Source organism: Lutzomyia longipalpis, chromosome 1 (genome assembly GCF_024334085.1).
Source record: "Lutzomyia longipalpis isolate SR_M1_2022 chromosome 1, ASM2433408v1".
Taxonomy (NCBI): Eukaryota; Metazoa; Arthropoda; class Insecta; order Diptera; family Psychodidae; genus Lutzomyia; species Lutzomyia longipalpis.
The window spans coordinates 19,111,080-19,133,083 of record NC_074707.1 but is presented as its reverse complement, the minus strand read 5'-3'; the positions used below and the strand labels follow the sequence as shown (position 1 = coordinate 19,133,083).

The following is a 22,004-nucleotide window of genomic DNA, read 5'->3' as shown; positions in this document are numbered from 1 at the left end:
TATAAAAATATATCTCTTATTCACTGCATACCTCACATCGCTAGTTCTTTGAATTTATTGGTTTGTCCAATATTTATCCGGATTTCTAACCTAACATATTTACATATTGCATTCAATGGGGATGAATGAGACAGAAAATCAAAATTGTACTGAATTTATGTGAAGATCTTAGGTTATAAATCTGTGTAAATATTGGACAAACCAATAGATGCATTTTCCGAGGAATATACAGCGAGAGTACTCCAATTTTGCACGAAAAAAATGGGTTTTTGTAAGAAAAATTTGTTAAAAATCATCGGAAAAGCTTATAAGACGCGAAAAAGTGAAAAATAATCTCCTGATCAACTTAGGATGAGCCGGAAAAACAAGCTATGGCAGAAGAAATTGAAAATCATTACAGTTGATACAATTTTTGATTTTTTCAGCAAAAACCAATAAAAAAAATTGGAAAAATTGCATTTCATCACGCAAAAATAATGAGAAAGCTGATAGAGCCCATAAGAAAGAAAATAAAAGAAAAAATGCATTTATCTTGCGAAAAATGTGAATTTTTGAGAATAAAAAAAAATAAAAATTCTGGAAAATACAAAAAAAAGTAACATAAAAAACAAATTAAATTGATTAGATTAATTTTAATATAATTTTTAGTTTAAGAAAGATTTTTTGATTTAATATCTCAGTAATTTTTTTATTCAACAGTTAATTTGTATTCTTATCAATCCTATTTAAATTCTGAATAGTTTTTTATTATTTTAACTTTTTTCTTTTTAATAAAAAAGCTCACCCCAGCTGATGAGAACACAAAGAAAGCAACAGCTTGGCATGCAGCATATGCATCATATGGGTAGTATAGGTAGCATAAACAGGTAGCTGAGCTTTTGCATGAGCTTTCCTTCTTTACGCGCGCGAGAGAGAGTGAGAGAGAATGAGAGAAGCGGCAATATGGGGAGTGGTCTCTTTTGGTGGCCGACGCTGTGTTTGTATGCGTGAGCGACGTCACTCGGGGCGGCGTCGCGAATGTCTCGTGTGTTCCATATAAAACTTTCATGCATTTGGTGGCTACATCACAGTTCGGTGTTGAGCTTTCACGAGGCAAGAGGACAACGTCAAACTGCTCATCAACAGTTTGATTTTGTGTCCTTTCTCTCTACTTCCTTGTTTTTTTGGTGGAACGGCCGCGGACATTCAGTGACACACCGTCGACGGGTCACGCCACCCCACCCACAGAGGATCGGAAAAAGCAATTTTTCCGCTTTTCGGTAAAACGCACAAAATCCCATTTTGCGCTTTTTCCTTGTTCCTAAACTTCTCCTGGCCCTTTTTCACTCTCTCTCTTTATTTTTCAACAACGAAGAAACTTTCTGCTCCACGTCCATTGTCCTTGCGCGTTTTTTGTGTGAAGTGCGCGCCGAAAGCTAAAGTCACTCTCACGAAAAGAATAATATATAGCAATAAAAGCTCAAGCTTTTTGTGATTTTTTTGGCACCACTCTCCGTAGCATCGGAGAGGATCTAAAAAATCACAAAAAGGAGCTTTTTGGTAGGTAGTATTTAAAAAAAAAAATAATTCGTGTGTTCTGCAGTTCATTTGGATTTGAGTGTGCAAAAAGATGCCGAAAGTTAGTTGGTTTACGTCTCTGGGAATCGTCCTGTTGGCGTCGCCGACGTTTGGGATCGATTTAAGCAGACTCTATGGCCACCTGGAGCCACCGATGCAGAAACGTGGAGGTAAGTCCATTCATTTGCTTCCAATTCAATTTTTTTCCCTTCACACGCACACCAATGACCCACCCCAAGTGAAAGAAAATTCCGGAATTCGATTAGGAAATTTCTCAAAAGCCTCCCTTCTTGCTCCCGCCGAAATTCGCATTAACCTTTCTTCACCTCCACGCATTGAGAGCCCAAAAAGCTCGCATGACGACAGTTAATTTAATTTAGTAAATCATCATTTACACTTGGGCACACTCGTAGAACCCAAAAAAAGCACACCCCCTTCAACGAATGCGGTGTGGATCTGTTTCAAAGCTCCCCCACTCATACACCTACATACCTACCCTCTCACACCCCCCTCGTAATTAGTGGTTTAACGAGCAGCAACACTCCGAGATACCACAAGGCGGAAATTGAAGTTTTTATGTGATGATGGGGGTTAAACCCAAACTGTGCGACCTTATCGAACCTACCACAGAAAAAATTTATTATACCAGCCACACCACTTTTCCAATTACAACACCCTCAACGAAATCTTTTTGGTCAAACTCTTTGTTTTTTCCACCAACCAACACAACACACAAAGAGTCCCACGCTATAAACTTTCCATCATCATCGATTTAAGTTTACTCAATGCTACGGGATGGGAGTAAATTTTCTTCCAGAGAGTTCTGGTGAAAATTTGCATAATATTCAGAAGGGAAAGTTTTCTTTCCATTAAGAAAGTTTGGCGAGAAATGGATTTTCTTTTAGTTTTTTTTTTATTCTTTATTGAGTGTGATTGCAAATATATTGAAAAGTTGAGGGAAATCTCAATGATGAAAATGGAAAATAAGGAGATTTTCATTTTCGGTAGACTTGCTAATTTTATGTAATTTTCATGAAAAGCTAAAACAATGGAAAATTAGATTTTTTTTAAAGAAAAAGTTGACTGTTCAAATAAACCTTGCTCTGACGCTCCACCTAGTTGTGACGCAGAAAAAGTGAGGTAGCCAATGAGAACGCTTTGAAAGAATTTATTCACAAATCAGGTATCTTTTCTGAAACGAAGATTATTTTTATCCCTTAAAGTTTCTTTGTATTTGTTGGAGATAATTTATTTGTAGATAAGATTTGAATTAAATTCTAGATGTGGGTGGAGCTTAAATACAACGTTAAATTGAATAGAATTTAAATACCTACCTAAAAATTGTCGTTTTTTCTTAAAATTTTTGAATCATTTGTGAAAAGAAAATTTAGAACAAGGCGCTTCCTTTTATTTATCTCGAGTAATTATTTAATCCGTAAGAAAACTAATATAACAGATTAAGAACTTTAAGAAGTTCTTATAAGATTAAGATTCTTATTTAATGAATTCATCTTTCTCACGACAACTCGAGAGAAAGAAAATTAATTTTATTCTTTAATATTAAGAATTCTTTCAAAGTGTAGGAGCGCATTGACCAATTCGAGAAGAGAGCCCTCTCGACGGTCAAATGTAACCCTCTCCTCTCCCTAAATTCCTCTCTCTCCCATAACGGTGCTGAGGACTGCAGCCCAATTGAGAAAGATCAGTTGGGCTGTTGCTGTGAGAGCGAACACACGTCACCGCAGACTGTGTTCCTCCACAGCATGAAAAAGGGCGAAAGTCCCAGCCCGTGTTTTAGTTATTTTATTAACTTACATTTCAGAAGTGGGATTTATCCACGGTCACGAAGTGAAGAAAAGTGCACGTGGTCGGAAAATGTGACAAAAAAAAATGAATTCACGGGACGGGTGAACTCTGATAGTGAGTGAAAATGTACTGTGCGGTTTCTCAGGAGCTTTTATTTCCGGAAGAGTCACCCGGAAATGTGTTGGAAAATAAAGAGTGCTCACAAAAAAGTGAATTGTGATAAAAAGTGAGGTTAAGTTTTGTGTAAAATGGAAAGAAATCATTCTTATTTATTTATGAGAAAATGAGTGGAAAAAAAACAGCAGTCTGTGGGAGGATTGGCGGAGAAAGCGGCTGGGAGGCTCCTGAACGATGCTCTTATGCCTTTTGGGGGATTTGGTTGACGTCCGGGTGCCAATTGGTTGTGAATCTCCGGGGTTTTGCCTTCGTTCAGTGTGAGAGTCCGGAAGATGCGGCTGCTGCCATGGAAAACGTGATTGATTACGAGATCAATGTTTTCAATGTGGAAGAGAGGAAAATTTAGGAAATTTCCGACATGGATGCCACCAAATTCCAGGAACTTCATGAAGATATCCGAAATGGCAGAAAATGAGATTCAGTGGCATCAAGGAGAATCTTGGTGACGGAAAATCTCAACCAAACGAAGAATAATCACCTTGAGATGCTCGGATCATCGTAAAAACGTTCTACGGGAATTTGGAGGCCCAGAAAATAGCAACAAATCGGGAAATGAGCATTTTCTCAGAAATACGAGATCATGGTGACCACTAATCAGGAACAAGAATGAAATTTAGCATCAGGGAAACTTCGGAGGTGCGATTATGCTCGCCAAGGGCAGAAGAAAACAAATGATTGCTGTTAGAGATGCGTGAAGAGGCGTTTGTGAAACAGGAGTCAGCATCGCGTGATGGCACACCTTTAGAAGGAATTCGGCTGCAGAGGATGTACGTGTTTGAGCAGTGGAGTGTACCGGATGCAGTAACACAATGAGAAGATCCTGCGAGCATCATTTGACGACTGGAAAGTTCTCCCATGCTATCAGATAGTATCTTTAATGATGAATGACAGCATTCGTAGCGGTGTGGTTCGTGTTCCAGCCGGAGATGCCTCTTAGAGAGAAACAATTTCCTGGGAAGACCAGAGAAGTATAAGTGTGCATGTTTGTTGAATGAGGGGCCCCGTGTGAATGATTGAATGAATAATTGTACAGCGAGTGCTGTGAAATGTTGTGTATTATTTCAAGCGTCTAGGTACAATTTTTCAATGAAAAGTAATTGCTCTCTGCTTGAGCTATATTTTCAGAGGCAGCGTACTGCTGGGTTGTACTAACCCGCGAAAGAGTTCATGGTGGACACAAGACCAAGATACATCCAGCACAGTCTTCAGTGATGGTGGTAGTATCTGATGACCTTGATTGAACATGCCACGGTGACATAATAGGGGTAACTGTAATGAGATGCATCGACAGACGGGAGAAATTGATGTTCATCAATTGTGAATTTACGCAAATTAAGGAGTTCTGCAGTGAAGTCTGTGTCTCGTCGTGAAGACCCAACAGGACGAGACATTTATGAAGGTGGAGGATCTTCAAGATCGTTGCGAGTGAAGAGCGAAAAGGACACGGATGATCAGTGAAGAATTGCTCTCCTCCCCGGGTTATAAGCGTAGGAAACAATAGGTGAAGGTCACAGAGAGGATCAGAAGGTTTTCTTGGAGCTATTACATGACACGGTGCTGCAGTATTCCTATGGTGTGGGTGACTGTACACCACCGGATGAAAAAAAAAAATAGATGACACGAAAAGAGGTTAATAACTCAATTCATGTCGACAGCGGGCACCTAGCAACACATTAGGTACAAGAGAATACCTCAATTATGCATAGGGAGCACCTAATAAGTGAGACTGCTGTGCACCTCAGTCGTGGGAGTAGATATTCTCAACGATGTGTCCTGACAGCAGGAAGCTATGGATGTTTGAGAAACGTGAGCTGTTGCCAGGTGGAGTTGAAAGCATCGTAGATCGTCGTCAGGGGTATCGGTTCGGTAGTTAGTTGAGATATAACGAAAGATGTGCTTCGGAATTGAAAGCATTTTAAGGATGAAGTGTAGATTCATGGAAGTATGATGAGCAGGGAGATTGGTCGTAGACGGAATCTATGGTTACCTTAATGGACATCATGAAAGTACCAGTACTTATCCAAAGCCTTATCGATCGAGTTCACCAACTTCAAATTCAGATAGATGGTCAGTGGCGTGAAACCATGTGGGTTGGAGACACAAAAGGTAGGGAGTTTGGAGTAATGAGATATAGCTGTTCGTTGATGAATGGAGTGTGAATGGATGGATACCACTATCTTCATCTCAACAAAGAGTTCTGTATGTGCTATGCGGTTTTTGGACAGTTGATGGCCCAGGATGTGTCTTTAAAATTTTTAATGCATCTGCGTCTGCGAGGTATGAAGGGAATTCAGTAACTCATCACGGGCATGCGTAGTGATACGCATGGCTTGTCAGATAAGGCTCAGAACTTGCGGCTGTGAATCCGCAACTTCTATAGAGGATCAGAATAGGGTGAATTTACCAGAGTTGTTTCATCCTAACTGCATCATGGAATGATATACATTCGTGAGAAGATTCCGACAGCCACTGAGGCGAGAGAAGTCATTGAGACGGAGCTCTGAGGAGGGAAAAAAATCCAATTTGGCAACAGAAGAGAATGTTTGCAGTCTTTTATCGGGCACATTAACAGCAGAGTGGGTCGAATATATCGCTGATTCTGAATGGAAAGAGCCGTAATGCTACAGGGGAGCATTCAAAGTGCTGGATCACGGAAGATCAATGCCAGGCGTCAGAGAGATGAGTACCGGGTTGACATGAGGACGCGAAGGAATGACATGCATGACTGCGAGGTTACTGCTGGACGTGTTGGGGGCTTAGAGAGATGGCACAGGAATGCACCATATCTGGTCCCAGACAGCAGAAACAATATCATCAATAAGTGGGTGCTGTTGCGGAGAACGAGTACATCTGATATAGGGTGAACAATGGTGTGACCGCTAGGAATGAGACTGTGGAAGTCGTGGTGTCTCTAGTAGGAAGAGACTCAGGAGAACAGTGCTTACTGGATTGGATACGATAGACGATATAATTGGCGGATTATTCAATCGGTCGTGTTAGAGTTCTTGTTTCTTCCACATTTCAGGGGTCTAGCGTTGCTAGTATAGTAAATGTTGGAAGGTTAGAGGTCTCCCAAGGTAGACAGACAATGAGGTCTTATGGCGTTAAGTTCTAAAATTCTCATTGTGGCGTAGGAAATGGGTCTGTAGTGCGGTATGTGATATTATCAATGGCCGTGTGCCAAGGATAAAGGTATCACGGGTTGTGTTGGTTGCTCCAGTTCTTAAGGTTCTCATTAGGTGTCGTTTGTGTCGTTAGTCTCGGAATTGAGGCTTGCAGTGTGTTGAAAGCAATATCCTGTGTGTATTCCTCAATTTCCTGCGTTGCACAGTGTTCCATCAGTTTGGCAAGTAGGATTTGTGCATCCGTTGTCCATGAAAAGTGAGGATAGCAAGGATGGAAGGATAAGTTCACTGAAGATGGAAACGTTGCAAGAGAGATCGAAAGAGTATGAGAATTTGCCAAAGGTCGCTCCAAATGGAGTATCAGTTGTATTGAGAGTCAGCCTCTCATAGATGTCAAGTTTCGTGTGCGAGAAAGATCGCATATGTCTTGACTCTATGGGAACAGTCCGAACAGAAGTTATGGACACTGAGAAGTTAAGAGCCATCCAGTGTATTTTTCTACGCACAGTAGTTGACTCTTGTAGGTTTAGGGCCTCATGAGTTGAGCTGGTGTGCGTGAAAGAATATCACAGGGATGTTGTGGTGGAAACTAGCCACCAATGGCATGAGTGACATGCCAAGGGAAGCATCCAATCTGAAGTGATCATTTACACATAGTGGTTCACCTATGAAGGTTTTGGGCCTCATAGGTTAAAGCTGCTGTGTGTAAAGTATCATAGGGATGCGAGGGTAGAACCGAATCTACCACTGACAGATGTATTCTGTCTTTCGTAGCACAGAGATGCTAGGGTAGAACCGAATCTACCACTGACAGATGTGTTCTGTCTTTCAGTTCTGGAAGTAGAACTGAGCGCTCATAAAATTGCGGAATTTTAAAGGTATTCGCGCCTAGTTCTGATTGAGTTCAACGGACCTTGGTACTCACGGTGTTATGGGTTTAAAGGAACGGGCTAGTTGAGCTAATCTCCTAGCTCAGGTTCCTACTATTCACTGTGAGTTGCCAAGGGACGGCAACAAGATCAGAATGGCCGAATGTAGGAGCGCATTGACCAATTCGAGAAGAGAGCCCTCTCGACGGTCAAATGTAACCCTCTCCTCTCCCTAAATTCCTCTCTCTCCCATAACGGTGCTGAGGACTGCAGCCCAATTGAGAAAGATCAGTTGGGCTGTTGCTGTGAGAGCGAACACACGTCACCGCAGACTGTGTTCCTCCACAGCATGAAAAAGGGCGAAAGTCCCAGCCCGTGTTTTAGTTATTTTATTAACTTACAAAAGATTAAACAATTTAAAATCATCTTTTAAAATTAATTTATTTTCTAAAATTCTTTATGTAATTCTTACCCATTTTATTATCACTTAGGCTTTTTCGAACAAAAATTCCTTTCATTTAACATTTAACCTTTCCTGTCCCAGCAAAATATAATTACAGATATTCTCATAAATTGATTCATTTTTCCATTAAACGGAACATCATTGCTCGTGAAAATTTCATAGACAGTTGGCTTCCTTATACACCCTAATTATCTTGACCTAAAAAAAGTTCTACGCCTATTCCACCCAGCATTCCCTTAAGGTGTAATAAAATTCATTGATTACCAAAAAAAATCATTTATTTCTAATGATAAAATAAATTCAATGAAAATATCTCCCCAGAAAATTGCCTCCTTTCTCATATGTAGAGGAAAATGAAGTTAATTTAGCTGAGTGCATGTTCTTCCGTTCTATTCTTGGAAAACCAATAGAAATTCTTTGCAATTTTATTATTTTCCCCCGAAAAGAAAAATAACTCCCAAGATATTTTATTGATAATAAAAAAAGGAATGCATAAAAAGAAGAAATCACAGAAAATAAAATAATATCGAGTGGGGAGAGGATGCTTTTTTATTGCCAAGCATAATGTTGGAACAAAAGGATGAGCATATTATTGCTGAAAAGTAACAAATTCTGCTGTTTTAGGAGGTGATAGGAGAGCTCGAAAAAATACATTTGGTTACATATACGGCGGTTTTAGGGGGTAGGTGTGGTGGGGTTTTTGCATGAAAAAGCACATTCAGGGTGAAATAAAGGTTATTCTGTTGTGATTTACTGGAGCATTTAGGAATTTAGAGATATTTTGGTGAATTTTTAAAGTAAAAGGAAAATTTCCAGAGCTTTTTCAAAGGTTTTTGAGAGCTTTTTGTCTTTCAAATTCAGAGTTAATTACCTGGAAATTAAATTCTTAATAAAAAATCTTTAAAAAGTTACTTAGAAAGCTTTAAGTCCTTTGAAGGTTAATTTTCTGAAAGAATGTCCTAACAATTCACCTACTAATTGAACAAATTCACCAAGAATTTCAACCCATTCCGTGTTTCAAGACCTTCGACGTGTTTTTAATCACCAATTTGGAGAATTTGTAGAAAACCCACTGATTTCCTCGCTAGATATTCAAAGTTTCAACATATTTTGATACCCTCAAGGGTCAATTAAAAGTTTCCTTCAGATTATGAGACTAACTTAAATCCAACTATACAAAATTTATTATTCTCTGCACTTGTTGCTTTAGAACGTGTTCTAAGAAATTTTTTGTGGAGCTTTTTTCTTGAGAAAGTTCACATTTCTTCCGCTAAATATGTATACCCTCCAGTTATGTGGGAAAATTAGAAAATTTAAATATTCGCTGAGAGAGAAAGATACTTTCAGAGAGTGGTTGAAAATCTGAGGAATGATTATTATTCAAGCATGTTAAGCTGGAGGGAAATTTCATGCTCCAATTCCGGCAAGTTTTGTCGGAAGGTGGGTAAAGTCAATTCGTGACGTTCTGTCCAATTTATGGTTAATGAAATTTCCACCTTGTGTAGCCCCCAAGAGAATTTTACTTTTTGTATGTTGTGTTGAAAAACACGCTCACAGTCGGAATGACCGCCAAAAAAGCACGCTCCCTGCCAATTAATTGCAAATATTTACGACGTCTGATGTTGCCATTTATTAAAATATGTTCTGTTATAGCTCAAATGTTGACCATCCGCATAATTTTCCGTCCATTTTCGCCATTTTCGCAGTGAAAATTCATGATGTAGGTGCTAATTGGAAAATATCATGATGGTTCATAACCGAAATTGTTCACTTTTGCCATTCCAAAGTTCTCTGTTAAATGCTGAATTTGTAATTGCATTGAAATGTTTTGTATATGCAATTTTACCTTTGGAAGCCACCCCCATATTCTCTGACCTTTTCGCCACATTGTGCTCTGTCAGACGCACTCTTTGGGGTTTGTTTGGTAGCACCACATAAGAGGAATGAAAAAGGGGGTGATAAAAATCAATATTTTCCGCGGAATTGAAATTCAACCCCCCAAAAGGCAACGATGCGCGAAGGAAATTGCGAATTTTTCAATGTTACACATTTTGATGAAAGCATGATGAAAGCGATACAATGAAAGCTTTATGCAATTTCTGCCATTTACTCGGTGCGCGTGCAAATTGATATATGTTCCAAAGCACAGAAGCTGGCGCATATAAATAAATAATTTAATTTTCCTGCTTAATTTAACATTAATGGGAAAATGGGAAAAATTTTTTTCTCGTACATAAATTGATATCAATTGCAACTGAAGGTACATGGTATTTTATTTCATATTACATATGTAATATTATTATTGAATTACATATAATTTTAATTATGTTAAGCATAGAATAGATGGAAATTATTTTCAAAATTATATTTGCAAAATTCCATTGTATTCAAGCTTAAAAACTTTTGAAACTTTGTACAGAATTATATATTTTTTGAATTACCTGTTCTGTGAAATTTTTAATTTATGTATGTATTAAAAATATTAAAAGCTCCTAACGAGCCCATTGCATACACCTCTGACCTTTTCCACTCTGTTGTCTCGAGGGTTGAATTTCAATTGAGATGTGTTACGATACGTAAGAACTTTTTCTCTCAAGCAACGAAAACATTCACAACCACACTCATGGAACCTTCTTCTTTTGACATTCTTTATCCCAAACTTTGATACAATTTGTTTCTGTTTTTTTTTTCTCTCTGTATTATTTTCCTTTCCTCAATGGATTCAGTGACATTTCTCTCGGTTATTTTTGAAAGGACAGAAAATTGTAAAAGTTCTCGGGAGTTAATCAAAAGTTTTCACAGACAAAACTCCTCATATTTTAGTCATTTTGTTGCATCAACATCATATTCGTGGATCCCCCACAAAAGGTTTTCCTCGTGCATGAATGTTTATTAAATTTTCAACTGAAAACTTCTATGGGTGCCTAGAAATTTAATAGCTACAGGAAGTTTTATACTAAATAAACAATTTTGCTTGAGCTTCATCCCCGAAAGCTCCATTGAAAGTTTCTTTTGTGTGGGCTCTTTAAAAGGGAAGCATTTTTAGATAAATGTGCTAATTATTGCTTTAATTAGTGCTTTTTATGATTATGTTAATTACGAATTGTTCAAAACTAGCTTTTCTGCTGTTTTTTTTTTAGGAAAACTGTGGTAATAGGAAATTGGCGACATGACGCAATTAGCCAGAAAATTAATAAATGAATTCTAAAGATTTGTATCATGAGGCATTCATTTTCCTTTACAATTAAACAATTATTAAAAAAAAAAGTAAATATATAAATAATGAAAATCTGTTTCTATTCCCTCTATTCACAAAAATATAAAAAAGAAAAGCTGCCCATATATTGACAAAGTTCGCGCGTTTTTATTGTTCCATGCATAAGTAACATTCGTCAGCTATTTGCCCACCTTGTCATCAACCACCTCCGAGACCTTATGAAGAAATTCCCAAGGAAATTTTATTTAACTTATAGAACGCATTTTCATGACAGACGTGACCATTTTATTGAGCGACGCACTTCTCGTTTTTTTTCTGCTCCTTCCTTATTGCGTGAATAAATTGTTAAATCGTAAAGGGAGGCACCTTAATAAATTGTGGTAGTGTGTGTTTTATGTCACCCCAGAAACACCTCTTCTTGTAGGCCACACACAGCACTATTTTATTTTCCCAACATACATGGGGAAATATGCTGAAATTGTGGCAATTTCTCTGTCACACACTCTCTGGATAATTTCCTGTAGGGATGAGAACGGGGGTGGGGGAGGAATATTATTTCCCAGTGTGTTGACTTTCAGGCGAAACAGAGGCAGAGGTGCTGCGAAAGAAATCCACGGAAAATCCGCGAGTAACTTCAAATTGTATAATTCAGCTCGATATACCTGCCTTCTAGGGCATATAATTGTATATATACATATTTACAATGGTGCTTTTGTGTCTTCTATGCAAGGTTGCTTGACTCGTTCATGTTTGTGTTTTGCACACAAAGAAAGCTTTAAGAAGATCTTTAAACTTTTGTTAAATATTCAGAAAGTATTTTCCTTCAAATTCTTTAACTTCTAGTTCAAATTGAAAAATATTCCAAAAAACATTCAAATAAATTCATTAAGTGTTTGAAACTCAAACAATTTTCCACATTTTCTCTCAAAAAAAAAAAGTGAAAGCTTTCAGTGTCTGGTTAAAGCACTTTGGCTGTTCAAAGTGAATTCCACAAGAAGACGATCGGTTAGCCTGTGCGTGAGTTTGGCAAATTTCTCAGGAAACTCTGCCAAAGTTGTCTCCTGTGGCTTTTCAGAGAAAACACGAAGGGGGTTGGAAAAGCCACCCATTTCCTCATCTTACTACCCTTAAAATTTTCAACAAAATATTCAATTTCAAATGCTATTTACACGCAGTATCAGTGCTGTATTTGTATGAATTATTTAAGAAAATGTTATTTGTTCATTTGCCAATTCCTTCGCGACCTACCCATCCCCTGATGGATGGAAAATTTGCATGCCGCCCCCACACAGCAGGGGTAAGGTATATCATGCAAATATCAAATTAATCTACCAAGCCCCTTTTTTCTCCATTCATTTTTGCACAACTCTCCTGGTTGAGTCAGACTTTTGTATAGAGTTTGATTAAATTGGTGAATAATTAACAAAGGGTAGCCGCAATGCGTCTCTTGCACCCACTATTTGTGTGAGATTGTGCGACAAAAAAGAAGTCCCATAAGGTATATTTTTAACCCTATATTGTTCTATTATTAAGTGCTATGGAAGGATACTGTAAGTGAGGTGACTGAACTAATCTCTTAAGTTTGTGACAAATTAAATGATTTATTAAAAGAAATTGACTAAATTTCCCTCTCTCCACAGCTTTTTAACTTCTTTATTTTAAAAAAAAATCTCTCTTAAATGATTTATTTCTTGTATTTTACGGCAAAGTTTTAATGCCAAAACCACCCCCGTATGCAATCTCCCCGATAAAGTGTTAAATTTAGCACTCTACACAACACATATACACAATTTAATGTACGATTTTGCCACCCACCGCTCCCGCACAGCTCCATTGCACTCCCTTTAGTTATTGCATTGCTTTTTAGTCACAATTTATGCTTATTATAGTCTGCAGAAAATGACTGTATCCATACGAAATTCACCACGTTTTATTCCCAAGTTTGTCCTCGCTCTGGGAAGAATAATAAATTCCGCTCTTTTAAATTGCTTAAAAATATATATAAATGCAATATAATATAGATAAATATGAATAGTGTCTGTGGAAAATGGGAGAAAAGTTGAATTATCTACCTGACTTATTGGAGTAGTATCTTACAGTTTGTAGCGGGTGTTTGGAAAACTTTTCAACTCGCGAAAATGAAAAAAAAGCGAAACCCAGAATGACTATAAATAATGGAGAGAAAAAAGTTCGAAAAATTGTAGATTTTCCAGGAAAAGACTTTTTAACTTCATTAATGTGATTTATATGCGCATAAAAATCACAGTAAATTTTTTTTTGAATATTCAAATTAATATAATTGGAAGAAATTCCAATGAAAAGCAATTAGTTAGGTAATTTTATATTGAAAATTCGCCATTTAATTGGAATTCTATATTTGTATTAATTCAAATTATTTTTTTTATTATTTCCAAATGATTTAAAATGAACCAGATTTTTTTTAATTATTGCGAATGAATTTATGATAAAAACAGTCGGTAATTAGGGTTTTACAAATTGACAATTATTTTAAATTAAATTGTTAAAATAAATAAACAATTGCAATCAACGGTATCAATGCAATTAATTAGTTTAATGATTTAAACTTATTTATATATTTTTAGTTGTTATTGTTGAAGTTGTTTTAATTGAATACCTAGTTGAGCTTTTGCCAAAAGCTCTCTGAAAATTCCATTAGGAAAATTCTTGGGAAATTAATTCAAAAGCTCCGAGAGACTACAACATGATGAAAATTAATGAATGAAAACCACAAAAATGCTTCACAAAATTCCCACAAAATCTCCCCCAAATGTTCTCCGTGCTGTCTGGCGATTTGGTTTGTCTCCCTCCCTCTACCCCAAACAAGTGCACTGACCAATGCTTTGTACATGAATTTCGGTGGATAATGGGGCAAATTATGGTGCAAGCACAAAGCATAATTAACTAATAACAATCTATGATGGATGATCCATTAGGAACATTTTGCTGAATGAACTCCTTGACGTAGAGCTTTAATTATTATCAATTTTGGTTGGTTATTCCTACCCCCAAACTGTTGCTATCATTATTATCATCATCACTTGACTTGATGGAGCCATATTGCTTCGAAGCTTTTCCATACACACACGCATGGAATTAATTGACAGCGGTGGCTATTGGCTTCTTGCAATTAGTGGCCTTTGTCGTCTGATTATCCACCAATTGAGTCATTCAATATTGTCCATTTTGAAGCTCATTCTGGCGGAGCTTTCACCCACGTATACGCTTCAAATGGTGCACTCATTTAGCCACAGGGTACAGCTTCAAATTTAGAGAGTGTGGCAACGAACAAGAGATGTTGATTATAGCGCACAAAAAGGGTTTCAATAGAGTGGATACTCATAGCAACATGACGAAGCCATGATGGTATGGAAATGGTTTTCTTGTAGCGGAGCAATTTTAATTTTAATTGAAAATGCTGTACAAAAAGCAGCAAGAGAGTAAGCAGAGAGAAGAGGTTTTTCGTACAAAATAACAATTTTATAAGGATGGGAGGATGCTTTTCCACAGAAGCCTCGGGACTTACAGTTGTGGTCGCCCACAGAGATGAGGGGGGTGGATGAATGTTTAGTTGGCAGGATGTGGGTGGGAAATTGAAAATGTTGTCCGGAAATTTTCCTTTAAATTAACTCAAAATTATGCACAATGTGGGTATGATTTTTACCATCTTCCCTCATTTTGCATAAAATATCACCCCGCGGTGTTGTTGATGGTGGCAGGAGGAAGTGGAATGCACTTGATCAGTAACCATGAGCCATAGTCCAATTTCCGACAACGTCCTTGTCATAAAATCACAGAGACGGTCTTTTCTGGCTTTTGGAACGTGATGGGAAATTTCCCGTGTGTGTGTGGATCATCCCCATGGACACCATCCACTATTCACGTCACATCCGCCAACATACAAATTTCACACCGCCCCCGCATCACAATTCAAACGATGAATCTCGCCTGAAAATTATTGTCGCCTCAATTGTGGGCTCAGAAAATGAAAGCAATAATATTGTAGTGCATGGACATTGGACAATTGTGAAAATTCCCACCACAATGGGGATTACAAGACTTTCAGCACTACTTGGTGTTGTCATAGGAGAAAAAGCATTAAGAACAATTGCCTGAGAGGAAATGTTCAACCACAGAGCTGGGAGCTAAAACAAATAGACTCTATTTCCATATTATCCAGCCATTTGGTGTATTGGATTCAACATGTGTACGGGGGTGTGGGGGATGAGGGTGGCAGGAGAGACAGAAAACATTTCCCCCAAAGATATTTAGATGCTCATAGAGATGGGTGGAAAACAGACATAGGGAAAAAGTTCAACGTGATACACCAGAGAATTTTCTACGGGACGATTTGACTTAAAGATCTTCTAGATTAATAATTTTTAGCTAAAGAAAGATCAGTTTTTATGACTTTCATTATTGTAAAATTATGAGCTTTTGCTATATATTTTTAAAATAATAAAGTTTCATAAAAGAGCTTTTATTCATTTGCCTGAAAATAGAGCTTTTTTCCAGAATTATTTCAACTCTGTGGAGGGTCTGTTTAGTGCAACAGCATGGGGTTGGTCCCCAAGTATACATTTCCCTCCCTCCGCCCACCCTACGTTCCCCACAGGGATGGGTATGGGACGTGGTATAGTGGAACGGAATGCAAAAATATTCTCTTCATATCGCCGTGTTATGTAATTTCATACCCCAGACACAATTTTTTACCCTCGAACGCCATGAAATTCGTTATCTTGGAATTTTTTTTCCACTCTCACAGCCCCTCACAGCTGTCGCTCTAAATATACTTTTTTTTTGCTCCACCTAAATGTGTATGAAATTACATAGTTTTTCTATAAAATTCTTGTTTACTTTACTCACCCCATCATCATGCCAATGGGGATAAACTTTATGCGAGGTGCGAGAAAAAGCTCCGCCCCTGTAAGTTTATTTTTTCTTATCAACACTCTGGGGTTTATATTTCATTTTAAGGAAAGAATTTATCACTCTGACACGCACCCCGCGAAAGTTCACAGTTCGCGGGGGTGGAGAATTTCCACGAAATTGGAATATTACATCCCCTCTATTTTCCACGTATAATGTTGCGGCTCGAATGAAAATTCTGCGGTGAAGTGAGCATATTTTTGCGTTGGTGGATAGTGAGTAATTAAATCAATACGGGTATGTCCAATTTATTTCATCCGTCCGCAATTAATCCGAAAACTTGTTGATACGGCCACAGAAGGGTTATTTTCGTATGCATGTCAATTAAATGAATTTTCCTACGAAGTGGAAATCTGCCAGGAAAATGGCGTATAAATCGTCGAATTATCTGATAGACAATCTTAACTTGAAATTAATTGCCCTCCTAGAAATTCCACCTCCTTCAGCAGAAGCAAAAGGTGGAGATTTAGTTGTTGTGCTGCCCTCCCCCGCCCCTTTGGTTGAATTGGAGAATTGTGTGTAATTTCGCAATAACACTCATTTTCATTATTTTCCCATTGTGTGAGCAATCCAGCACAAAAGTATCAAATGCCATAACCTAATTAAGATTGTTACGTTCCAAGACTTTATTTCACACTCACTTACAGTGTGGGTAAAAAAATAAAGCGCTGTGTTTGGGGGTAAAGAAAGAAAACAAATAACTAGAGCAGGGGTAGTTTATGATTTTTATGAGTGTTTGGGAAGTTTTTCCAAATGAAAACTTCATCGTATTTGCTGGGGAAATAATTTCCAATTCACAAAATTAAATATTTATAGGAGAGAATATTAAATCATAAAATTTTCTCAAAATCATCTTTTATTAATTAAGGCTAAAATGCCGAGGAGATGTATTAAAATATTCCTGGAATAAAAAAAAAGTCTTGTGGAAATTAAATATTTATCCAGATGTTTTGTAGGAAAAACAAATCACAAGGATGACTTTAAAAAAGGAAAATTCTTCGGTTTTATTTTCTTTCAGGGGCTACATTTGCATTTAAAACTTTGCTGTATAGGAGGGATGAAAAGTTTCTCTAAAAAAGAAAACCATAAGATAAACTTTGAACTTGAATAGAAGGGGGTGGATCATGCTGTGAGAGTACAAAGGTCAAGAGAGAAAAGAGATTGAATGGTGATGAGGAAAGCTCGAATAAATCACTCAATTGTACATCACATCAGTCAATTAAGGGATGAATCCCTGAGCCCCGCATGCAATACGGATGTATCGGGTGGCGGTGGGATAAATCTCCAATGAGGAATTCTCTGAGGAAATGAAGCACAAGGTTTCTCATTGCTTTTTTCTTCAATATTTTCCAATTAACCCTCACACGCGGAGACTTTTCCGTCCGTCCTGTCTGTCTCTCTTCTTATGTTCCCGTAGACGCGATAGAGGGGCGGTGGGTGGGAGTAAATGTGCAATTACATGTAATTAAATTTGCAAGGTGGTGGAAGGATATTAAAAGAGAAAAGCCCCTGAGGATGAAAATCAATATTGAAGAATCTTCATGTTCGTGGCACGCGAGTTTACAATGAATTTTTCCCCTCCCCTCATGTCTTGTGGGGGATTTATGGTGCATGCATTACCTAGAAAAAAGCTGAGCTTAAATTTTTAAAGGTAGATTTCCAACACAAGTTTATTTTTCTTTCTTATCTTTTACTTTAGCCTCAAAATGAATAAAATCCTTTGAGAATTATGCGGAAAAATTGTCTTTCAGCTAATATTTTCAAGAATCTCCACAGAGTGTAGAATTTATGGCCTTCATTACTTAAAGAAAGACATCACAATTCTTCATTGGCACAGTGTGAGGTGAACTTTAATATTATTACATCAATATACGGAACAATTTACCATAACTTCCCATCTAATTTACTTATAGAGATACTATATCCAATGCGGGGGTGTGCAAAAATGTTCATTTCATTACGAAACTTTGTCGTGCCCTCCAATGAACTTAACTTTTCCACTTGGCACGAAAGTGTTTAATCTTTTTTTTTTTCCTCCTATCGCACTCATGCCGACCCATCAAAAAGGAAAGCTTCCACCACGAACTTTCACCTTTCATTTTTCCATGGAAAAATTTATGGCAATTTTTCCTTTCATAAAAGAATAATTCTGAAAAATTCTCATTTCACAATGCATTTGTATCTATCAAAGAATTTCCCGCACACACACATACACCCCTTTTCAGGACATTGACAAAATGCCATGGAAAATTCATCTAAACGAGAATATATTGGGGGTAGCTGAAACAGACATTTCCTCTCAGTGCTAAATGCAAAATTTCACATGAAAAATGAATGAAAATATTTCATTCAGAGCGCTGCACAATCCATTTTGCATTGTATTGCGTGGAAAAGCGGAGGAAAAGTGGAAAAAGCTCATCATGCAAATTGACAATTTGTCATTTATTCCAATAAATGGCTTGTGTGCAATTATTTATTTTGTTGCAGATGATTCAATGGGTGGTACTTGTAAACAAGCTTTTAAAGCACTATAATTGCAAATTATCTCAATTACATTACACAGATTATGTTTTGTGTGCGAAAAAATGAGCTTTTATTAGTTTTTTGCGGAGCTTTTAAAGTGTACGTACATTGTAATTTAATTAAAAAATATATTTTTGCTGCAAAAAAGGGACATAGGGGAAAAGTTTTAATGAAATTGTTATTAATCCTCCCTGAGTTTTAGCGGCTTTAGCTTATTAGTGTTATTTATAAAGATTTTATGAGGTTTTATTTAGGAAAAAAGTTTATTTAGAATTTAGTTTGAGCGGTGTGTGCTTTTGATAAGATTAAAATGGTACAAATTGTCAATAAAATTGACTTTGACATCATTTTTATACACCACAAGGTAGCACGACCCTTATCATATTCTCAGCAGAAGGAAACAAGATAAAATGAAATGGTACAAGAATTTACATAAAGCATAAACATAATCCAAGGTACAATTTCGCTTCTTTCATCTTTCCTCGTGGGAAATCTTCCATCTAATTGTCGAGGACTCCCCTGCCGTGCAAATCCCCAGATATCAATACAGAAGAGCTCAAAACTGAACGAGTACATCATGTGTGAAATTGTATGCCAACTTCTCGTGCCTAAATGACTTTCCATTGACTGAAAAGCGAGAGAAAATGCCATCAGAGAACTTTTGAGTTCTACTTGCAATTCAAAAAGTTTCCCACCTTCGCAAAATGATAATTGTGTGCATGTTGAATTTATCAGTATGACTGAATCTCATGTACGTGTGTAGGTGGAAAAGTTCCTCCGGAGAGATGTTCTTTCCGCCCCCGGAGCAAGTGGTGCATTGTCAAGCAAGCTCGGTTTGTGATAACGAAAAGCAAGGGGTTGTAATCATTTCACGTGACTGCACAATCGAATGTGTCTCAATTCTCTCCGCAGTTGTATTCACACAATTTTGAATTCAATGCCATTGAGCTCTAAAATTTTGAGAGAATATTTCTATTTCGAAAGGGATGAGATAACAACTTTATCCTTATGGTACGTATGTAATGCCCGCCCCCCAATCGTACCAGCGGAAGCAGAATGTCTCTGGCATACGAGAAAATCCTTCCGTATACTCCAAATGCAATTTATTTCGTGCCATGTTCTTGTGCTCAATAACCCAATCGACTAGCATGCGGAGGTTAAATAATTCAGAATTTTTCTTTCTTAATTCATCTTTAAAAAAAAAGAAGAAAGTTCGTGTACTTTTACACTAATCTACAAGAAATGTCATCGGACAGGATGTGACGAGGTAGGGGATAAAATTCCGTATTTTTAAATGCTGCTAAATCTTTGAAATTCCCGCAATCCCATTGTTGCAAATTAAGTTAAATGCCTTAAACATGGTGATGTGATGCTATGATAAATTCCTTTGAAGATGTGATTTTCTTTGTTGACTGCAAACTTGCCTCACTCAAAGTTTCACAACTTAAGGGCAAACTAATCTCATTTTATGGTCTAATTCTAAAGTAATTTTCAGCCACTTGAGATAAGGGTTTTCTTGATAAACTTCCCCTGTGGTTGTTCACTTTAACTTCTCCGCACAATGTAATGCATGTAATTCAATATTATAAGGGCAAGCGAAAGGAAATTTACTTCACCCCCAAAGGGTGATTAGATATATGTATGTACATAATATTTCTATGCCAGATGATGCCCCAAAAGTCACACAATGGGGCTCTCTAAGGGAGGTGTCATAACGCATCTCCCATGGATGCCATATAATGATCAGGTTCCAAAAAGGGGTTGAAAGCTCCTGCCGCATGTTAGAGCCTCACTTTAGCCAGGAGATTGAGTATCAGAGTGGACCATTCACTCAAATTTCATCCACCCACACACAATACATAGAGATGTTGTCTTTTATCATACAACTGCCTCAAACTGCATGTGGTTAAAAAGCTTCGGGGTTTATTTTGCACTCCATTCACCCACAATAGAATCATGTAAATTTCATCACTTGTGTGTGGGCGCTTGAAATAACCAAACCCAACACTAAATGCCACACTTTATGCATATTTTACAGCAATTTCCCGGTTTTTTGTTGTACTGAATTGACTATGTGTGCAGTACCTATTCTCTATGCAACCATTCATGTGATTTTTTGAGAAAAAGAAAGCGCTGATTCACAAACTGAATTTCCACACGATGGAAAAATTGCAAACTCACGTGTTTTGCCCCTTCCCCATTCGCATGAAAGACAAAAAACCACATAAAACGCTCATTCTTCAACCCCAAGGATGTATTTTATAATTCAGTTTGGGACCATCAGCAAAAATTATACGATGTGCGGCTTTCCCCCCGCTAAAAAAAGAAACTTTTGCAGTTTTGGGGCAAATTTGTGGATGGATGCTGGAAGATGCCATACGTGGGTGGCAGAACACAGAAAGATTTATCTCGGGAAGACAATCAACAGGAGTTTTCCAGAGTACAACAAAAAAAATGTATAAAAGAAAAACCATAAGGTCACGTCGCAATTTCATATGGCAATACCGTGCGTCGTATAAATGAGTAAATGGCAATTTTCGCAAGCAATTTTCCACACAAGTCCACAAAGTCAATTTTCTCCCAACCACCCAGCTACAGCAAATTGTGCGACAAGTATGTGTCTGGCTTTTGCCTGATTAATGGTGCAAAGTTGGCACAGGGACACGTGGCAGAAGGATGGGACCTCACACAGGGTATATGTAAATAGAGGATAATAAATTATTCTGATACAGAGGATATCTCATGGAACTCTTAAAGATTCCTCGAGGCAATTGAGAAAAGGAGTGAGGAAGAAAGTTATGGGAAAATAACAGACAATTCAAGAGAATACTTTGCCATTTAAATCAAATTAGATTTGATAACGATATTTTGCGTTTTAAATCGAAATGTTTAATCAGGAATGTAGTTTATCAGACATGATAGTCGGTAGATAAAATCTAGGTCAGCTGTAAACAAATCAAGACTTTATCCGCATAATATTTTGGAATAATTAAAAATTTAAAAATAAACTATCACGACGCGAGTATTACTCTGTTCACAAATATCTGGCTATATACCCCTAAGTGAATTCCCCAAATGTAAATAAATGTTTAGATTCCATCAAGATATCCAATCAAATCATAAAATTGAACGGAATCATAGCGGAATCCTGTCCACATGAAAACAATTTGAGAGGAAAACTTCCGACAAATAGCATTATTATGCATTTTGTGATTGAAACCAAACAGTGAGTACGTGCTGGATCTGAATTCTATGCAACATGTTTTGTGAAATCATCCATTCAACGTGATTCCAAAACACTATTTCCCATCAATAAAATT

At 37.4% G+C, this 22,004-nt stretch overlaps 1 protein-coding gene across 1 annotated transcript in view; it reads left to right on the top strand.

Moving 5' to 3' along the window:
- The first annotated feature begins 1,063 nt into the window (after positions 1-1,063).
- LOC129796093 (IDLSRF-like peptide) overlaps positions 1,064-22,004 on the top strand; it is a 57,304-nt gene continuing 36,363 nt past the window's right edge. The window contains exons 1-2 of the mRNA XM_055837817.1: positions 1,064-1,259; positions 1,583-1,727. Of these exons, the coding sequence (XP_055693792.1) occupies positions 1,610-1,727 (118 nt within the window). The 5' untranslated portion in view covers positions 1,064-1,259; positions 1,583-1,609. The remainder of the gene's footprint in view (positions 1,260-1,582; positions 1,728-22,004) is intronic.